This window comes from Oncorhynchus clarkii, chromosome 16, assembly GCF_045791955.1.
Source record: "Oncorhynchus clarkii lewisi isolate Uvic-CL-2024 chromosome 16, UVic_Ocla_1.0, whole genome shotgun sequence".
Classification (NCBI taxonomy): Eukaryota; Metazoa; Chordata; class Actinopteri; order Salmoniformes; family Salmonidae; genus Oncorhynchus; species Oncorhynchus clarkii.
Window position 1 is genome coordinate 50,821,453 of NC_092162.1, and position 14,177 is coordinate 50,835,629.

A 14,177-nucleotide genomic window follows, 5' to 3' on the forward strand; every position below is an offset into this window, starting at 1 on the left:
AGTGTTTCATGTAGGCTCACCGTGGCAGTGTCTATCGACTTATGTCAATATATTTGGCTCTATTTACATTGATTCGAAAATGCTAATGAGCATCAAAGTAAACAAAAATACATAACTTGCACAAGACCATTCACAGAATTGTCAATTTAAAGACATTTTGCCAATTTATTCATTACTACATTTAGGTAACATTAGATAGTTAATCCAGAGATTCTTACCTTTGCCTCGATTCGGCAGTCTCGTCCAGACCAACATGGCATTTGTAGTTCTTTATGATAGCCACATTAGCATTTCATTTTTGGGGGGGCCAAGTATAACTGATCAAATTATGAAAAAGACAAGCATTGTAATTTTGAACTCCATAAAAGTGAGTGTGGAAGAAGTTAAATTATTGTTTATCTATCAACAACGACAAGCCACTGGGATCTAACAACTTGGATGGGAAATTACTGAGGATAATAGCGGCTGATATTGCCACTCCTATTTGCCATATCTTCAATCTAAGCCTATAAGAAAGTGTGTCCTTAGGCCTGGAGGGGAGCAAAAGTAATTCCGATAACCATGAATAGTAAAGCCCCCTTTACTGGCTCAAATAGGCGACCAATAAGCCTTTTACCAACCCGTAATAAACTTTTGAAAAAAATGGTGTTTGACCAGACACAATACTATTTTACTGTAAACAAATTGACAACAGACTTTCAGCACGCTTATAGGGAGGACACTCAACAAGCACAGCGCTTACACAAATGACTGATGATTGGCTGAGAGAAAGATTGAGGGAGTGTTTTTGCGGCTTTTGACATTATCGATCATAGTCTGCTGATGGAAAAGCATATGTTTTATGGCTTTACACCCCATGCCATATTGTGGATAAAGAGTTAACAGTCTAATATAACACAGAGGGCGTTCTTTAATGGAAGCATCTCCAACATAATCCTGGTAGAATCAGGCCCCTTACTTTTTTCAATCTTTACTAATGACATGCAACTGGCCTTGAGTAAAGCCAGTGTGTCTATGTATGCGGATGACTCAATACTATACACGTCAGCTACTACAGAGTGAAATCACGGCAACATTTAACAAAAAGCTGCAGTTAGTTTCAGAATGGGTGGCAAGGAATTCATTTTTCCTAAATATTTCCAACGAAAAACATTGTATTTGGGACAAATCATTCACTAAAACCTAAATCTTATAATAAATGTGGTAATTTAGGAAGTTGAGGTGACTAAACTGCTTGGAGTTACCCTGGATAGTAAACTGTCATGGTCAAAACATATTGATACAACAGTATCTTAGATGTGGAGAAGTTTGTCCATAATAAAGCGCTGCTCTGCCTTCTTAACAACACTATAAACAAGGCAGGTCCTACAGGCCCTAATTTTGTCAAACCTGGACTACTGTTTAGTAGTGTGGTCAGATGCCACAAAGAGGGACTTAGGAAAAGTACACAGGGAGCGAACATTAATAATACGTCTATAATAATCTATCATGACTCAAAGTGGAAGAGAGATTGACTTCGTCACTACTTGTTTTTGTAAGACGTGTTGACAAGCTGAATGTACCGAGCTGTTTGTTTAAACTACTAGCACACAGCTCGGACACCCATGCATACCACACAAGACATGCCACCAGAGGTCTCTTCACAATCCCCAAGTCCAGAACAGACTATGGGGGGCACACAGTACTACATAGAGCCATGGCTACATGGAACTCTATTCCACATCAGGTAACTGATGCAAGCAGTAGAATCATTTTCTTTTTTAAACAGGTAAAAATACACCTTATGGAACAACGGGGACTGTGAAGATACACACAGGTACACACGGACACACGCATACGCACACAAGCACTAGCACACACTCTACACACACATACATTGTAGATATGTAGTGGTATAATAATGTTATGTGATGTAAGTGCCTTAATGTGTTTGGACCCCTGGAAGAGTAGCTAATGGGGATCCCTAATAAATACAAAAATGTAATGTCATGTCGTATTTTAAATTGTATATAACTTCCTTAATGTTCTGGGTAATTTGTGTCTTACTTCATCAAACAGTATGCTTAAAGCATCAGACAAGCTCAATGCATATATAGTTGATTCTATAAAAAAAAATATATATATTTTTTTTTAAACAAATCAAATGTTCAAAAGAATGCCCTTCCGGTGAACCAATATTTTTTTGTTTGTTGGACAGCCCTAATAACAATCCATATAAAGTACAGTAATTTGTTCAATTAGAGGCACGTGTGAAAATGAAACCGCTGTTGAAATACTATAAAAGACTGCGATAATGGGAAATTTGTATTAGATTTGGCACACACTGCATTTCGCAGAGAGTGCGGTTTTTGGAGACGGGTGGGATTTATTTGTTGTAGAAAGTACAGATCGGCTCATCAGATATCGTTTTCCAAAACCACATCACACTTTTTCCTATGTTATGAATATTCTCTATTCTGTTCTTAAGTAGTATTTTAGAATAGTTTCTACGCAATATTGATAAAAGAGGCCCCTGGTTTTCTAAGCAAATGTCTAATTATTAGGACAAGTAAACACCTTAAAATCGGTCTTGCTGCAGTGTATTTGGCCTGCGCATGTGCTAGCTCCAGCCGAGTGAGTCTCCCGCTTTTGCACAAGTGAAGTGAGTTCGGAACAACTGAATGTATGCCTCTTTGAAGTAGTTTTCACATTCACATTTTATATGTCCAAACTCAAAATAAAATGTGCTTCCGAAAAATAACATGGTCAATGTGGTAGGAAGTTTATTTTGATTGCCGATTTCTCTGAATTTATCAGAGTGCCATCAAGTAGCCTGATTTCAGATGTGTCCATGTAAACAGGATTTTTGGGGAAATCGTTCGTAAGTGTTTTAATAAAACTATTATATTAATCTGACGATCCACAATAAATCGCATTATTGTGTGCATGTAACCATACTCACTAAGCGCTGAATCCTAACATGAGATTACCTCAAGGAAGGAAGGACAATTTTTAGAACAGGGCCCTAGAGTTGGCTCTGCATACATTACCTCCAATAGGAAGCAGAAGACAAAGTTGAGTGCGGCCAGGGCCACCAGCAGGATTTTGAAGTTCATATCAGGGATGTAGTAAAGCTTCAGCAGCTTGCGCAGGAAAGGCACGGGAGCTAGCACCAGCCAACTCATCAGAGCGAACAAGACCAGCAGCACACACACAAAAACCACTGTTAGGAGAGAGAGAAAAGATGGGCATCATGTAAGAGACCTTGGCAGCTACTGTGATTATCAGAGTTTACTGCTTAAAGGGATAGTTCACTCAAATCTAAGTGTCAGATGGTTAAGTACCTCAACATTGGTTAAGTGGATTTAAAACCACTTTTTAAATTGACCAATCAAGTAAACTATCCGTTACAGCACACTGAATGAACGTCAAGGAGGGGAAAGGAGACCCAGCAACAGGTGCTTTTTTTGTGGCTTTGATTTGCAAAGCACGTTCATACAACATTACCGAACCCCACAAAGAATGATGTGATATGTCTGGAGCACCTTGGTTGGTGCCTCACCGTTGTAGTACAGAGGTCTCTTGTAGGGGTATCCTTTAGTCACCACCACCGCCATGATGATGTACTGGTACCCTGACAGGTCAAACACACTGGTGTCCTCAAGGTTGGGCAGGTTCGCTGCTCCTGACATTGTTGAATTGAGAGGAACAAACCTGAAAGGATGGATGAAGAGAGGAATCATTCATATTAATTTACCTAGACATTCCCCCACAATGCACTGCATTTGTTGAAAGTCATTGAGCTGCTGTGTTTTTGATACATCATTTTAAACCTCAATGTGACTGAGTCACACCCAAAACCCTTCTTATTATTCCTTTGGTCCTTCTCAAGGATCTATTACAATGAGAACTCCTCAAAACATCAGAACATTATTCTGTGTCATTAAGAATAGGGCTGGGACTTGTCAGGGACATCACAATACTTCGGTGCTGATACAATATGTATTAGGATTTTATTGGGATTCTATGTTCCAAACATATTGCACACTATGTCTGCTTCAGATGGACAAGAGAGAGCCATGAAAAAAATTGTTTTAAAAATATTTCCAGCCATGGAAATAAGTGCTAAAAACATGTTGGCTCACCATTTAATAATAACATAGAGAACAAGCTATAGGACGAGTTTTGGAGCAGGTACAGCCGACTAAACTAGAGGTAGCTAACGTTAACTACCTACCAATTATTAGAACAAATATTTTATTTTTAGAATCGATAAGTGGAGTCGGTATCATATATATATATATTTTTAAATCGGCAAAAATTACATTGAGATACTGTTTTGATCCCCCAACACTAATTACTAATATTATTAGGGCTGACCACATTTAGTCGACTGGTTGATTGTTTAATTGATAGGTTGTTGGTCGATAAAGATTGTTTTTAGTCGAGCAGTGGCAAATGTTTATAAAAACAATTATGGCACACGAGACAACAACTGTCTCATTCACGCTTGTCAGAATCTATTGCGGAGGCCGCGGTGATGGCACACCAGTATCACCAGTAGAACATTAACCGTTAATTCCTAATCTACAATGTTTGTTTGGTTTATTTCTGTTAATGCATTCAATATATTATTATTACAGTCTTACCGTTGCCATTGTCGGAGTGGGCACGTTGTTTGCAGAGTGCACAACCTTGGCTACACTTGTGAGAAAAGTTTGTTTATTTCATTCCATTTGTGAATGTATTCATTGACTTTTGTTTGGGGTGCTCTTGTCAATCTTGAGTAAGGACACGCAACTGATTACGCATATAGAAGTAGGACTAGTCTACCTGGCCTGAGTGCAAATGTAGGCCTATAAAAAGTATCCATTTGGGGATCTGATACTATTTCTGATTTTCTTAACTCACCATCACTGTGGAGCTTCTCAAAGTATTTTTCTCTTTGCATCAAACAGCAAGTAAACAAAGTCTGTTTTTACATCCATTGATAATGACAATCTGGGCCGGCCCTCCCATTAGGCGGACACTTATGGCGGCACTTGAATTTGGGGTGGAAGTTTTTATTTTATTTATTTATTTTATTTTTTACCCCTTTTTCTCCCCAATTTCGTGGTGTCCAATTGTTGTAGTAGCTACTATCTTGTCTCATTGCTACAACTCCCGTACGGGCTCGGGAGAGACGAAGGCTGAATGTCATGCGTCCTCCGATACACAACCCAACCAGCCGTACTGCTTCTTAACACAGCGCGCATCCAACCCGGAAGCCAGCCGCACCAATGTCTCGGAGGCTACACCGTGCACCTGGCAACCTTGGCTAGCGCGCACTGCGCCCGGCCCGCCACAGGAGTCGCTGGTGCGCGATGAGACAAGGAGATCCCTACCGACCAATCCCTCCCTAACCCGGACGACGCTAGGCCAATTGTGCGTCGCCCCACGGACCTCCCGGTCGCGGCCGGTTACGACAGAGCCTGGGCGCGAACCCAGGGACTCTGATGGCGCAGCTGGCGCTGCAGTACAGCGCCCTTAACCGCTGCGCCACCCGTGAGGCGGGGGTGGAAGTTTGACAATTGGCAATTTGACAATTGGCTGCCACTACACCGCCCGCGGCACCCCAGCCACCAACATAGCGTTGCTGCCGTTCCCGTCCCCACCCCATTCCCGCTTCTCCAGAAGTTCACTCCCACTATCATTGGTAGCTATGATGATGTGTATGTTTATATGGGATTATCCAAATGTGAAATATTAAAAATGAATCTGCCAATTAAATTATTGTATTTTTGGGGGGGTGTTGTGTGTGACAAACAATTAGTGATTAAGGCAGTAGCATAACCTAGCCTGTTAACGTTAGCTAGCTACTACTAGTGGATATAATTTTAGCTAAAAGTCATCTATAGAGATTTTAAACTATTTGCTACCATGTCTAAGAAAAAAAAACTATCAGGAAGCAAATATTAAAAATAAAAATAAAAATGAGAAAAGAGGCACAATCTCTAAACCAAAGAAATTCGCTGGTGAAATGTATCAGTGTGCAGCAATGTACATCCACCAGAGTGGAGAATGACAAGCCTAAAAGGCCCGGCCATTCACGGAGATCTACGCTGGTCAGGGATGCAACCAGGGACTGGAAGAAGCTTTCCGCCTCCTCAGCTCGCATGAGAAGTTGCATGACCACCTAGATAGCTTCCAGAGGTAGAAGGAGCAGGTGATCAGGCTGGTGTCTAAGCAAACTCTGATGATTTGACTTCAGGACCATGGACAGCTACCGAGAAAAAACATCACTGACTGCAATGCAGCAGAGGAAAGAGGCCAATTAAGCGGAGGCAAAATAAATAAATGCTGAAACGGATGTTGGACAATCAAATTCAATATGTAAATAAACTCAATTCGTTAAGGCTGGGTCAATGACATAAAGCTTATGCTCCAGCAAAATAACGCCCACCATGCATTTATGAAAGCACTTGTTTCCAAAGCTCAAATGATCTTACTCTGTTTTACAGTTCTACAGGAATATTAAAATATATACTGTTGAAGTCGGAAGATTACATATACTTAGGTTGGAGTCATTAAAACTTGTTTTTCAATCACTCCACACATTTCTTGTTAACAAACTATAGTTTTGGCATGTCACTTAGGACATCTACTTTGTGCATGACACAAGTAGTTTGTGCATCTACTTTGTGCATGACACAACTGTTTACAGACAGATTATTTCACTTATAACTCACTGTATCACAATTCCAGTAGGTCAGAAGTTAACATACACTAAGTTGACTGTGCCTTTAAAAAGTTTGGAAAATTCCAGAAAATGTCATGTCTTTAGAAGCTTCTGATAGACTAATTGACATCATTTGAGTCAATTGGAGGTGTACCTGTGGATGTATTTCAAGGCCTACCTTCAAACTCAGTGCCTCTTTGCTTGACATCATTGGAAAATCTAAAAATTGTAGACCTCCACAAGTCTGGTTCATCTTTGGGAACAATTTCCAAACGCCTGAAGGTACCACATTCATCTGTACGAACAATAGTACGCAAGTATAAACACCATGGGACCACGCAACCGTCATGCTGCTCAGGAAGGAGACGCGTTCTGTCTCCTAGAGATGAAAGTACTTTGATGCGAAAAGTGCAAATCAATCCCAGAACAACAGCAAAGGACCCTGTGAAGATGCTGGAGGAAACAGGTACAAAAGTATCTATATCCACAGTAAAAATTAGTCCTATTTCGACGTAACCTGAAAGGCCGCTTAGCAAGGAAGAAGCCACTGCTCCAAACCCCCATTAAAAAGCCAGACTACGGTTTGCAACTGCACATAGGAACAAAGATCATAGAACACCATCCCAACCGTGAAGCACTGGGGTGGCAGCATCATGTTGTGGGGGTGCTTTGCTGCAGTAGGGACTGGTGCACTTCACAAAATAGATGGCATCATGAGGGAGGAAAATTATGTGGATATATTGAAGGAACATTTCAAGACATCAGTCAGCTCAGTCACAAATGGGTCTTCCAAATGGACAATAACGCCAAGCATACGTCCAAAGTTGTAGCAAAACGGCTTAAGAACAACAAAGTCAAGGTATTGGAGTGACCATCACAAAGCCCTGACCTCAATCCTATAGAAAAGCAGAACTGAAAAAGCGTGTGCGAGCAAGGAGGCCTACAAACCTGACTCAGTTACACCAGCTCTGTCAGGAGGAAACTTATTGTGGGAAGGTTTTGGAAGGCTACCCTAAACATTTGACCCAAGTTTAAAAAAAAAATAAAGGCAATGCTACCAAATACTAATTGAATGTATGTCAACTTTTGACCCACTGGGAATGTGATGAAATAAATAAAAGCTGAAATAATTCTCTCTACTATTATTCTGACATTTCACATTTTTACAATAAAGTGGTGATCCTAACTGACCTAAGACAGGGAATTTTTACTAGGATTAAATGTCAGGAATTGTGAAAAACTGAGTTTAAATGTATTTGGCTAAGGTGTATGTAAACTTCCGACTTCAACTGTATGTTAAATATGTTATATTAAAGTGTTCTTTTTTATTGTAATTGTAACAATTATGGGGTCGTGCCAAGATAACATGTGGGATATTATTATTAAGAAACTCGGTTTCCTACTATAGGTAGTAGGTTGCATAGTGATAGCAACATTGTAACTCCCCAATGCAGAGGTTAAAGTAAAATTATCTTCTGCCTGGTAAGGGACCTCCTATATGTGCACGCGTGCACCAAACATTTTTATGGGCATAAACATAGAATTGCATATATAATTGGAGCCTATTTCTTCATCTTCCAAAAAATAAGTGGTAAGCCTACCTGTTTGACAGACACAATTATCCTATTCATAGATGTCTGTATAGCCAAATACTGTCGAAATAAAATCATAAAACGTATCCAGATTATATCAAGCGTTCTATAGCTATGCTTAACTCGGAGATGCCTTATGGTAGAAACAAGCTCTAAAATGCCCGCGAAAGATGTGACTGATGCATATGGGGATATATTGATTCCTCTCTATGACAATCTGAAGCTAAAACTGCAGCCTATAATAATCGAGGAGACAAGAAAAATAAAATTGACCCTATTAATTGAGCTTTTCTCTTTCTGGAAAGAGAAGATGTTTGTTTAAATCCAGGCAGCTTTAAGGGAAGCACTTATGTTTTGGGGTTATACAATGGACGAGTAGCCAGCAGTTGAATCTTACAGTTTTCTGTGTCAGTACAGCCTCTGTCTGGGTAGAAAGGTGCCATGCTTAGATTCATAGGGATGTCTAAGATGTAATTATTTTTGTCTGGCCTAGGGCGGCAGAACGTCCAGGGCATTGGTGATTTTATCAATGTAATCAGATTGAAGATATTAGGCTATGTAATTGACATTGAACTGATTATATAGCCTACTAACCAGATGTGTTAAAAATTGTGTTTAATTTGTAGCATAGGCCTATTAATTGGGCTGCTATTATTTTCTGTTCCTCCGACTTTTAGCTGAGAAATAAATTGGCCCAACGCCAAACCTATTGGGGGGGGTGGCAGATTTTTGCCGGCCCTGTTGACAATAGTTCCTCAACATCGCCTATTTGAAAAATCTTTCCAACTCTCCCTTTCGAATACCACTCAGCATGAAAGGGGAAAAAAGGTTGTGCTGTGATCTGGTGGAAATGTCATAAAATAGGCATACCAGATTACTTCTTATCCCTTGTGCTAAAATGCCTACTGCACTGTCTGTCCGAAGCTCACTGGCGCTGGAAACTAAGGGCCCAGAATATTTTCTACAATGTTGCAAGTTTGCTAGCACAAGCTTCCCACCAGACCAAGTTAATACAATAGTTGATACAATGTTTTAGGTTTCTTGCAGACAGGCCATGCGTAGCCAATGTGATTTATAGGATATTTATCAGAATATTTTCTACCTGCGGGCTGCACGTTTTTTATTAGTTGGCTTTATGTAGGCTATTTTCACATATTGGCAATGGCAATAGAAATTACTTTTACATTGGTAAAATTTTCATTTAGATAGAATTTGAATGAACCACATGACATTGATTTTGAAATATGAAAACTTTATAAATTAAACTGTTCCACGGAAATGTGCATATGAAAATCATAACTGGCACAAAGATTAGTAGAACTGGTACGATAACTTGGCACTCCAAATGCAAAAGGTTGCCGTCTGCTGGTGTAGCCTATTACCGGCAACTTCAGGAGCATAACAGCAAAATCTGCAGCGTGGGAGGATGGCCGGGAACAGGTTATTTTTCTAATGGTTAGGCTATATTGATCTCTGGCGCCCTCTTTAGTAATTTGTGTCTTAACAAGCTCAGTAACCTACATATAGTTGATTCATTCAAACATAGGCTGTGTCTAAATATGGAAAAATACATGTTTTAAAATGTCGACCAATCGAACAGATGGCTCTCGGTCGACTAACATTTTTTTTGTGTTGTTGTCGGGGACAGCCCTAAATATTACACAGTATTAAAAGGTGCTATACAAATCTAGCTGATCATAATCACTATTCATAAATGGTTCTTACCAGTCCTGGGAGGTGGTGATCAGCAGAGCAGACACCTGGCCCAGGATGAGAAGCAGGGTGTGCAGCGTCAGGCTAGCCAGGACTGGCAGCGCCAGCAAGCTGGCTGGGGGCCGCTGGGGGTGCAGCTCTGTGCTTGGGCCCCCTTTCCCCATGACGATAGCCAGCAGCGTCACCAGGACCATGTCAAAGAACAGGAACTGCAGGTCGCCCAGGTTAGTCTTCTCCTGAATGGGGTACACAAAATAGAATCAACACATGCTATAGGTGGGGGAGGGTAAAATAACATTCCAAGGCATTCTACAGATCTAGACAAATGTTGTGCCTGTTAGATACAGTTGAAGTCGGAAGTTTACATACACCTTAGCCAAATACTTTAACTCAATTTCTCACAATTCCTGACATTTAATCCGAGTAAAAATTCGGATCACCACTTTATTAGGATCACCACTTTATTTTAAGAATGTGAAATGTCAGAAAAATAGTAGAGAGAATGATTTATTTCAGCTTTTATTTCTTTCATCACATCCCCAGTGGGTCAGAAGTTTACATACACACAATTAGTATTTGGTAGCATTGCCTTTAAATTGTTAAACTTGGTCAAATGTTTCGGGTAGCCTTCCATAAGTTTCCCACAATAAGTTGGGTGAATTTTGGCCCATTCCTCCTGACAGAGCTGGTGTAAATGAGTCAGAGTTGTAGGCCTCCTTGATCGCACATGCTTTTTCAGTTCTGCCCACAAATCTTCTATGGGATTGAGGTCAGGGCTTTGTGATGGCCACTCCAATACCTTGACTTTGTGGTCCTTAAGCCAATTTGCCACAACCTTGGAAGTATGCTTGGGGTCATTGTCCATTTGGAAGACCCATTTGCGACCAAGCTTTAACTTCCTGACTAATGTCTTGAGATGATGCTTCAATATATCCACATAATTTTCTTTACTCAATATGCCATCTATTTTGTGAAGTGCACCAGTCCCTTCTGTAGCAAAGCACCCCCACAACATGATGCTGCCACCCCAGTGCTTCACGGTTGGGATGGTGTTCTTCGGCTTGCAAGCATCCCCCTTTTTCCTACAAACATAACGATGGTCATTATGGCCAAACAGTTCTATTTTTGTTTCATCAGACCAGAGGACATTTCTCCAAAAAGTATGATCTATGTCCCCATGTGCAGTTGCAAACAGTAGTCTGGATTTTTTATGTCGATTTTGAAGCAGTGGCTTCTTCCTTGCTGAGCGGCCTTTCAGGTTATGTCAATATAGGACTCGTTTTACTGTGGATATAGGTACTTTTGTACCTGTTTCCTCCAGCATCTTCACAAGGTCCTTAGCTATTGTTCTGGAATTGATTTGATTTGACTTTTCACACAAAAGTACGTTCATCTCTAGGAGACAGAATGTGTCTCCTTCCTGAGCGGTATGACAGCTGCATGGCCCCATGGTGTTTATACTTGCGTACTATTGTTTGTACAGATGAACGTGGTACCTTCAGGCATTTGGAAATTGTTCCCAAGGATGATCCAGACTTGTGGAGGTCTACAATTTTTTTCTGAGGTCTTGGCTGATTTCTTTAGATTTTCCCATGGTGTCAAGCAAAGAGGCACAGAGTTTGAAGGTAGGCCTTGAAATTCATCCACAGGTACACCTCCAATTGACTCAAATTATGTCAATTAGCCTATCAGAAGCTTCTAAAGCCATGACTTCATTTTCTGGAATATTCCAAGCTGTTTAAAGGCACAGTCAACTTGGTGTATGTAAACTTCTGACCCACTGGAATTGTGATAAGTGAAATAATCTGTCTGTATATAATTGTTGGAAAAATTACTTGTGTCATGCACAAAGTAGATGTCCTAACCGACTTTCCAAAACTATAGTTTGTTAATTAACAAGACATTTGTGGAGTGGTTGAAATAGTTTTAATGTAAACTTCTGACTTCAACTGTACATACAATAATTCAGTTTAAAAGACAATATCATGTTTTTGCTAAAGTGATGAAACATGAGAACGTATGCACAATGAACCCCTCCAAACTACTGCACACATTATCTGGCATATCTCCTGTCTTTCTTTCCAGGGGTAAAGAAACACTATAAGCTTGGCAGAACTCACAGTGTAGAGGATGAGCACAGATGAGAACTGGATGAGACTGTACAAGGCCATGTACTTGAAGAGACTGAATGATGTCACCAGAGAACACCGGCCCTCCCTGTGAGACAGAGGAAGAATCACCCTTGTTAAAAAGAATGACAACGGCACATATTATTTTTCCTTTGACATTACAGTACTCATTACTGTTGGATGTCAGGCTACTCTTGAACAGAGTGTGGTGTCCTTACCGGATGAGTAGAGGCACACAGCTGATGTTGTCTGACTTGGAGGTGAAGGGAGAGGCCACGGATGCTTCTGCCTCTGACAGAGACACGCCTACGTCTGCGGCCCTTAGGGCTCCGCAGTCGTTGGCCCCGTCTCCGCACATGCCCACACGGTAGCTACACATTGAAGGAGAGAGGGTGAATGGGTGAGAACTTAGGACTATTCCCTTTTCACACTACCGAGCTGTGCCGAAAAGAGCCAATCAATGGAAGAATCTGCCTGTCTGTCCATCTATCCTTTCATGTACCTTAATTTGCTACCGAGTTCCTTTGTGTCTTCCTCCTTTTCCCTATGCATGACTCTACCCTCCATCTCTCTCATTCTAGGCTGGTCTCTTCTTCCCTGACTGGTTTCCTCTGTTCTTTCCACCTCTGCTCCCCCTCTCTTACTTCAGTTTCTGCAGCTCTGTGACCAGCTGAGTCTTCTGTTCAGGGGCCATCCGTGCGTAGACCGTTCCCCGCATCAACACCTGAAAACACAACGCACTCATAATGCATTGTCTATTCTACACAATAACTGACCATTCAGAACCATTTCCCCAGTATGTGTTAAAACTATTCAGCTAACTGGGTGGCTGTTGAGTTGAGTGGACAATGGGAAGGTGGCCTCACTTTTGGCAGATACTCAGGGAAGTGGTCACACAGCGCGGAGAAGGACTTTCCATTGATGGCCAGGTGATAGTTGATAACACCCTGGTACAGACCCTGAGAAAGCAAGGGGCGGTGAACTGGAGTATTACAAACAGTACCTTTCGTAATAGGTATGGCACAAGGCATAGGTCTGTCTCAAAATAAAATTATAACATGAAAGAACAGTGGGGTGGATCCTAACTTCCACTTCCTAAAATGTTTCACTTAGTCTCCCATTGACATCAATGCATGACTAGACTTGTGGCAGTCATGAAATTTTGTCAGCCGGTGAATGTCAAGCAAATAACTGCCGGTCTCACTGTAATTGACCGTTAATTAACATAAAAACATTTAGCATCTCCTGGCTTCCATGCATAGCCTACAAACCACCGTTGCAGACCTTTGGAACATCTACATTTTAAAACGTCTAATAAATCCATGTAATATAGCCTACACCATCACAATAAAGCCATTACTTATTTTAAACAGGTCTAAAGAAACATGTTATGAAGAAAATGTAGTCTATTTCAGAAGAACAGAATATCATACTCTAAGTTGTCCTTATGTTAAGCCCTGATTTGGCTATGCCATATGGCTGTGGGCTACACTGGTTCCTTTAGCAGACAAGATTTGCTTAGAATTCTGTGGCATTATTTTATAGTACGAAGAAAACAACTGAACATAGCTGAATAAAATAGAAAGGATATTCTCCAAACAATTTGAGGGAGAGAAACAGGCACTCCTATATGCTTAATTTAGTTATTTATGTAACTTTAGTTGTGATACAAATATTGTCCTATATGTTATGATTTTTTAATACATTCTAAGGCTGCATGATGCGACTAATGATGATTTGACAAAAGTTGCATAAAAGGCATGAGCTCTGCCTTTTGTTTATGCGCAGGCTGTACACACTTCATCAGTCTCTCATTCACAATTTTAAAAGCACTTGATAATGCCTCGAATTTCCCGGCTGCATCCCCTTTGGGCTCCCGAGTGGCGCAGCGGTCTAAGACACTGCATCTCAGTGCTAGAGTTATCACTACAGACCCTGGTTCGATTACAGACTGTATCACAACCAGCCGTGATTGGGAGTCTCATAAGGCGGCGCACAATTGGCCCAGCGTCATCCGGGTTAAGGTTTGGCCAGGGTAGGCTGTCA

At 40.9% G+C, this 14,177-nt stretch overlaps 1 protein-coding gene across 2 annotated transcripts in view; it reads right to left on the minus strand.

The window, feature by feature from the left end:
* LOC139368663 (ATPase cation transporting 13A2) overlaps window positions 1–14,177 on the minus strand; it is a 37,529-nt gene that overhangs the window by 3,009 nt on the left and 20,343 nt on the right. For both annotated transcript variants that reach the window (XM_071107831.1, XM_071107830.1), the window contains exons 22-28: window positions 12,998–13,090; window positions 12,776–12,855; window positions 12,350–12,502; window positions 12,123–12,219; window positions 10,015–10,238; window positions 3,542–3,693; window positions 3,030–3,202 (exon numbers count right to left, since the gene is read on the minus strand). In XM_071107831.1, coding sequence (XP_070963932.1) covers window positions 3,030–3,202; window positions 3,542–3,693; window positions 10,015–10,238; window positions 12,123–12,219; window positions 12,350–12,502; window positions 12,776–12,855; window positions 12,998–13,090 — 972 coding nt within the window. The remainder of the gene's footprint in view (window positions 1–3,029; window positions 3,203–3,541; window positions 3,694–10,014; window positions 10,239–12,122; window positions 12,220–12,349; window positions 12,503–12,775; window positions 12,856–12,997; window positions 13,091–14,177) is intronic.